The 7,531-nt window shown below is 37.3% G+C and overlaps 1 protein-coding gene across 5 annotated transcripts in view; it reads left to right on the forward strand.

The window, feature by feature from the left end:
* The window catches only part of HECW2 (HECT, C2 and WW domain containing E3 ubiquitin protein ligase 2), a 348,558-nt gene extending 346,532 nt beyond the window's left edge, over positions 1–2,026 (forward strand). For all 5 annotated transcript variants that reach the window (XM_045844433.1, XM_045844343.1, XM_045844520.1 and 2 more), the window contains one exon: positions 265–2,026. In XM_045844433.1, the coding sequence (XP_045700389.1) occupies positions 265–376 (112 nt within the window). In that variant the 3' untranslated portion in view covers positions 377–2,026. The remainder of the gene's footprint in view (positions 1–264) is intronic.
* The last annotated feature ends 5,505 nt before the right edge of the window (positions 2,027–7,531 follow it).

The following is a 7,531-nucleotide window of genomic DNA, read 5'->3' on the forward strand; positions in this document are numbered from 1 at the left end:
CCAGTCAGGGCAAAAAATACACATTTTTAAACATCTCATTTCCCGAAGAGAAATTCAATTCTGATTTTTTTCGATTCTGAATTATAAAGTCAAAATATTTTCAAAGTTTTCTCCAAAATGAGTGTGAAACTTGGTAACAAACCAAATTGAATATGAAAGGGAAGCATGCACATAACACACACACACACATACACACACACGCAGAACAAGCGACTTCATTTTCCTCCAAGCGTTCTAAACTACATGTGCTTCCTCTGTTTGCAGAGCTCACACTTGCTTTAACCGTCTGGACCTACCCCCGTACCCATCCTTCTCCATGCTTTATGAAAAACTCTTGACAGCAGTTGAAGAGACCAGCACCTTTGGACTTGAGTGACCCGGAAGCACAATGCCTGGGTGTGGTACGGACAGGCAATTTCAGAAGCTGCCCCCTAGAAGAACGGCTGAACATTGGAAGTTTGAAAAGTATGCTTCCATTAGAATAAAATGGAGTGCTGTCATCTCCCGGGAGCATGTGCTCTGCCATATTCGGGGACTGGATAGTGGTGATGAGTCCCCTTTGAAGGATTTGGGTGAGCTTGATGCCCAGGGAACAAGCCAATAGTCTTTCAATCAACAGTTCTTGACTGCCAAACTTTTTTCCATTTGTTATGTTCCAAGACAAAGATGAACCTGTGTATGATCAGCTAGCTCCAGGGTAACTTTTCAGAGACTCAGGAGAATCTTGAAACTTACCTTTGAACGTGGTTCGCGCCAAACTGGCAGCACTTGACCCCATCACCAAATTAGTGTGCGTTAAATAATATAATAAAAACAAATGTATTTCCTGAAAGTACATTCATTTCAGCCCTCAATTGTAACAGAATATTAATTTTCTTGCTTATGTGTGCCTGCATGGTGTGCACCATAGGTCGCAGCTTTCATGGGACACGAGTAAAAATGACACCAAGTCAATATGAGGTAACCTGAAAGATTTGCAATAAGGTAGTCTGTGACAATGTATAGTCAAAGTGGTATGTATGTACTTATGGCTGAAGACGAACTGTTATACAATGAATTACTAATGACAGACTTTATGCTTTATAATGCATGGAAACTATTTTAAATAACTAGCAATTAATCACAGCATATCAGGAAAAAGTACACAGTGAGTTCTGTTTATTTTTTATAGGTTCATTATATTTGTGTTCTTTAAGATGTATATAGGAGTCTACCTGTCCTGCCGTACGTGTCACCTGCCCCATTTTCACATTCCATGCTTGCTCCGGCATCATGCTAGTGTGTATCCTTTTAAGCACTCTCAAGGGAAAAAAGGGCCTTTTATTTTTATAAAGGTACAAAAAATTCCCCAAAATATTTTGCACTGAATGTACCAAAGTTGAAGGGACATTACAATATGACTAACAGCAACTCCATCACTTGACGAGTATACTAGAAAACAGCTTCTAAATCAGACTTCCTTCACAGTGCCATGTCTACCACTACAAGGACTGTGCATCTCAGTAATAATTTTTTAAGACTCACGATATGTGATAGTATGATATGCATTTATTTAAAATGCATTAGACTCTTCCATCCATCAACTACTTTACCGGATGGCATTTAATAAAGATATTTCGTACTTCCCCCACTGCTTTTTATTTGTACAGCGTCATTAAACACTACGCTCAGTGAGGGAGCCATCAGCAACACCCAGGAGATCAGCTCTCTGTAGTAATAGGAATTCCATTTTCCCTCATCAGTGAAGACATCCCAGATTGGAACTCTCAGTACTATATTTCTAAGCCTGCATTTTCACTGATGCATAATTTTCTTATCAATATAAGGAAACAATTTTTCTATGGTATCTCAGAAATTGCATGACATCACTAATGTTCTATTTGCTTAGTTTTATTAGAGGGTGTCCTTTGTTTTTATTGCTTTTGGGGTTTTTCATATCATTGTTTATTTCTTGATTTATGGCCATAACTAATCAGAGGCTCAATACGGTGAAGTTCAATTGTGAATAATAAAAGCATTGGATTAACATTTGGTTTGCCAGCCTATGGTTTTACAGGCATTGCCTGAACACTTCTGTGATATACAAGTAGCCATGGAATTCTAGTTATGGGATGTTGGCAATCTTACACTTTATAAAGGTTATATGCCTGGTTTTTGTAGGTTGGTTTTAGGAGCTGATTGCTCCCCTGTTGGTTAAGCCATGTTTACTATTGGGACTCTCTGGTTGCATTCCTGCACTAAAGGGAGATACTACAGTGCAGGGAAATGCTCAGAAATAAAGGCCACAGAAACCCGCAAATGAGAAAGGAAGGTTTACCTGTGTGATATAATTGGACCAGGAAAAAGGGAAGAGAAAAAAATTTTAACTGGAAATTTTAGTTTGTACTTACCGATCATGAATGTAAGTATATTTAGTTTTGCAAACTGTTTTTACTTGTTTATATTTTTCATTATAAGGAGAAATAATATAATATAGTTTATTTAAAAAACTACATTTTTGATGGTATATATGGTGTTTCAGAGCTGGCATCTCTAAGCAGCTGACATAGAAGTTTGCATTTCTTTCAAAAATACATTCATAGACTGTGTTAGCTTTCATTTTTGGTTTGTAGCTCTTTGTTACCATATTCCATATTATTTGGTGAGAGAAATTTGAAATAAAATATATCTCTGTAATTATTTCTAACAAATATATTTCTTCGTTAGGGCATCCAACTTCTCAAATAACAGTATAAGCATCTAGTTGCTACTGTTCTCAGAATTGGGAATTATCAAAGATTTACTTATCAAATCAAAACACCATGATACTTGACCTATTTTTCTTCATTAGTAAAACAAAAAGTCCAATGGGAACTTTACAAAATATTAAATACCATTACCACAGAATAATTTAGAATTTAATATTCTTTGCAAATAGAAATATCCATATATATTTTCTTCTGGACTGTGAATTAGATAACTTGCTGTATGGTTTTGTTTTCTTTAAGAAATTCTTAAGTGATGCTCAGACTATGCTGTCTTGTGGTGTGAGAGACAGGCACAATACATCGTACGTGCGTGCAGAGCATCTCTGGGATGAGACAAGGGGCACGTTATTGGCATTTACTCTGTGCCAGCCACTGCGTTTGATGATGGAGCTACCAGATTCACAATCTGCCCTTGAGAAGTTCACGGTCTAGAGGAATAGACACCAAGGTTCAAAAAGGGATTTTTAACAAAATTTGGTATGTTCTACAGTCAAGAAATGAGAAGAGAATGCCTTGTTCCATCTGGGAGACCCATTGAAGGCTTCGTCCATGGGAGCTACTGTGTCGAAAAAAAAACCAAAAAAAAAAAAAAAAAACTCACATAATTACCCTTTCTGTTGGTAACTGATGGCATGTAATAGTGTGTTGATACTTGTCAAGTGTTGAAGCTAACGGAGCATTTGTGCACAAGGGTTAAAAGTGCACATGTGGGAGCTGGACCATGAAGGAACTACTGAAGGACCTCCAAATTATCAAAGAAATGCCAACATTAAGTCCCATAGTTTCTCTTTTTTCCCTCTCATCTGTACTACCATGCACCTACAGTTTTCAGTGTGAAAAATACCAGTCCTTGAGCCCTACCCACTTCTAAGGTCAAAACCTTTTCCTTGTGCACCAAATGGATCTTGGCAAAGAAGCACAGTCACAGTTTACTAACATATGTTGTGTTTAGAACTTGGTAGAGATTCTGTAATAAATGAAGGAAAATCTGTTTCACCTGCATAACGATCCGAGGTGGTAAAATGGCATTCCAATGACTAACTGCAATGGTAGCACATGTTTGTATAGCACTACAGAGTTTCAAAGGACTTGCAGGTGCATTATCTCCTGGTCCTCATCTCCTCGGTGGGGTAGAAGGTATCATGTCCCATCTGGTTGGAGGTTGATTTTCATGGATGACAGATGAGGTCAGTTTCAGTACTTCATAATTACAGCTCGAGGTTTCCTCTCTAGAGATGTAGAGGCCAATGTTTCGACCAGCAAATTCCACTTTTGGTGAATGGTGCCAGACACGTCATCTACCAAAGACTGACTCTTTCCAACACTCTGAAAATGTGACACCTTCTGAAAAGCCCATGAAGAAATTAGTATATTCATGGAAAAACTCCCCACAGGTTTAATAGTTTCATTTTACTACATGGTATAAGAAATTAAAAACAGAATGCAAAATTTGATTGCTTTTGGTGGATTTATATAGTAGTTTAGCTTTCTGACATATTGTTTCAAAGCAACATAATGAAAAAGAAAACACTTTAGTCAGAAGCCGTAACTTATTTTTTAATTTGCGTAAGGATGGGTGCAGACAGCCCCCACTGCTGAGCTGCAGTCTGATGTGGCTGAAGAAACTATTGCAGGGAGTTTTTTTTTTCCTCTCTGTTCTCACATTCACTCAATTTTTTATTTTCTTTCTACACAAATTGTATTTATAACTTGACCAGTTCAAACTAAGACAAACATCTTAAAGTCTTACCAATTTTAACTCTATTCAGGAAACTCCCCCAAGGAGGTGAAATGATGCTGTATGAGATACTTGTACGTCAGCATAGCAGCCCAAGCTCCAGACTGAGTCTGAGTTTCAGGCCCTGTGTTTTCTCATATCTGCTTTCTGATTTAGATAATGAGCAAAAACACTAGATCTTACACACCTTCCATAAAAATTTGAATTTAAATTGAGACTGTCACTTTCCATTAAATTCGAATGTTGCGAAATGTATTACCTTCCTAGTTCGATTGTGTTTTCCAGATAGGCTTGTTTGTCTAACGTGGAAGCAAAGGAATGCCAGAGACCTTAGAGCTTTCTAAATTACGGTTTACAGCCAACCACCCGCTGCCCACTGGGTGGTAAGGGGTGATAAAAACGAAGAGCAGAAAGCAGAGCCCAGCAGTCGGGCCCTTCCCCCTCCGTGAATGCAATGCTAATTACTGAACCCCAGTCAAGACTGAGGAGTGGTAACTGCATTCCAGCGCGTGTGTGTGCTGTCCATATCATAGCAATCGGCCCAGAAGGAATGCAGGAATGGCGAAGCTGGGACTGTGACAGAGGGAAAGTTAGAACAAGGGTGGGAGGGGCATGTTAGGGCTTGCTGGTGGGGGTAGGAACATATACTTCAATCTGGTGTTTGACTTTGAGAAAAGGAATGCCCTGCTGTCTGATGAGGGCACTGCTTGAGGATCTGCCTGACGGGAAACACCCTGTTGTGTGAGTTCAGTGGGTTGATAACTTGTCTGTACGGCAAAACAAAATCCCGTCCCAAAATATATACTGAAACTTAACCACAGCTTGATCGGGAGACTCAACAATTTACTATTAAATTGTGTTGTGGATTTCTTTTAAACTTAAGAATTATTGTTACTATTTGAATTTTATATATGAAATAAAAGGTGTTGCTTGGCTTATTACACTTAATTTGGTTTTTAGCAGACATTCTTCGGCATTAGAATAGCTTTCGAGATGTCTTCATGGTTTCTAACGGTAGCTTAAACGTTCTCTGTTCGTCTAGAAAGCAAAAACCTAAGAATTAGGTTACTGAATTTCAAATGGAGATCTAATCAGCATTTCCGATTTTTCAGGAAGTTAATCAAGACTGAAAATACATTTGCTTAGACTTAATATGCAAAGTAGTTGGCTGTCACGATGGAACAGGTCAGGGGAATTGGAAGGCCGTAGTTGCATGGTTCCTGGGGATCACAGGAAAATTAAATTTATCTCTGTGATTTTTACATCTAGTGACCTTGGGCAGGTGATACCTTTCTATCCACTTTTCTTTTAAGATATTACAATCCTGTCTATCACTATGTTGTGTAATTCAAACTGAATCAACTGTTACTGACGCCAGTGAGGATTCACCAGTAAACTCGTGGTTGCTGTCACCTTCTGCAAAAAAAGGATGAACAACATTCAGGAAACACCTTGGAAGGATTAACCAGGAAACACACAGAACTGAATGTTCTTTTAGGACCCTAATGCTCCACAAGATGTTATTACAACCTACTTTTTCTTTATATGACATCATAAGTAAAATTTGAGGCTTGTTAATATGTTGGAAAGTACATAAGATTACATGTTTTTACAATAGGGATGCAGGCATTCCAAAATAAATAAAAATACATGCATCTCTCTTGCCTCTTACTGAAAGTATTAATCTAATTTTATAATAATGCTTACTTTTTAATATTAAGGCTCTGTAAAAACATTTATTTCTAAGATTTCAGTAGAGCATGGGTGGTGTATTTTTTAAAGCCTTTCCATTTATTTTCACCAACTCCATCCATTGTGTCTACTATACCACGTATCACAGTTAATAGCTACGGTTCTATTTCATTGAATTAATTTAACCTTCATATTTATTCAATGTGATTTTAAATGGAGAATAATAATGGGAGGTATTTGCTATTGGTATTAAGATTATACAGCTCTCATTTCACTTTATATTTAAATTTCATTTTTTTTTCAAAGCAAATCATTCAGATTGTTGACATCCTAGAAGTGACTCATGGCTGGTATTAAATGGAGCCTAGAGCTCTGAAATGTAGACCAGTTGTTTGTTTTCTGCAAAGTCTGTATACTTACCCTCACCTGAACCCCTGACTTTTGTGTTGTATTTTTTTATGATTCTGAAATGCTTGGAGGGAAAGATATTTTAATGTGTACAATTTGTTTTATTTTCATACTGATCTCTATTTTTGTTTAAAACCACGTTGCATCATGAAATCACTTAATCCAAAATAAATCTTCTTTAAAAAAATAGATTATGACTTTTCTGTGATACGTTTGGGGAAGATAAACCTGGCTGAAAGAAAACAAAATAAGGATAAAGGTCTCCTGGGAATAGTGTGCAGCTTTGCAAGAAATTTTCTTTGTATGATATTTATAGTTAGGAATCTGGTTTTTTTATCCCTAAAATTGTATTTTGCTGTTTGATAAGCTATCAATTAATGTTAAAGAAATGACTTCACATAAACATAATCTCAAGTCACATGGGATGAAACTGTCTGTGAACGCATCTTGGTTGCATGCTTATTTTGTAAACGCATGTGCACATCACCACAACCACCAATTTATGTCTGTGATTTTTACATCTAGTGACCTTGGGCAGGTGATACCTCTCTATCCATTTTACTTTTAAGATACTACAATCCTGTTGATCGGTATGTTGTGTAATTTAAATGGAATCAACTGTTACTGACTCCATCTGATCCAGGTGTCCCAGATTCACAAACCTAGAAGGGCCACGTAGGTGTTTAATGAGTAAAACGGGCTGGTGTGAACAACAGAGTATGGTGGGGTTCACCTAACAGGGACAGTCTCATATTCTGCTCCAGCAGATTCTAGTCACACGAAATTCAGGTCCTGTGTTGAAAGAAAACCCCAGAAATTTAAAATTTTGTGATATTTTTAGTTCCTTTGTGGGTCTAACAGTCTGAAACCCTTGAATTCAGCAATATGTTATTATTTGCATTTGACTGGTAGTGTGAATAAATTGGCCAAATGAATAAAATACTAT

This window comes from Phyllostomus hastatus, unplaced genomic scaffold (genome assembly GCF_019186645.2).
Source record: "Phyllostomus hastatus isolate PE091 unplaced genomic scaffold, TTU_PhHast_1.1 phas_contig_1, whole genome shotgun sequence".
In the NCBI taxonomy this organism is placed as follows: domain Eukaryota; kingdom Metazoa; phylum Chordata; class Mammalia; order Chiroptera; family Phyllostomidae; genus Phyllostomus; species Phyllostomus hastatus.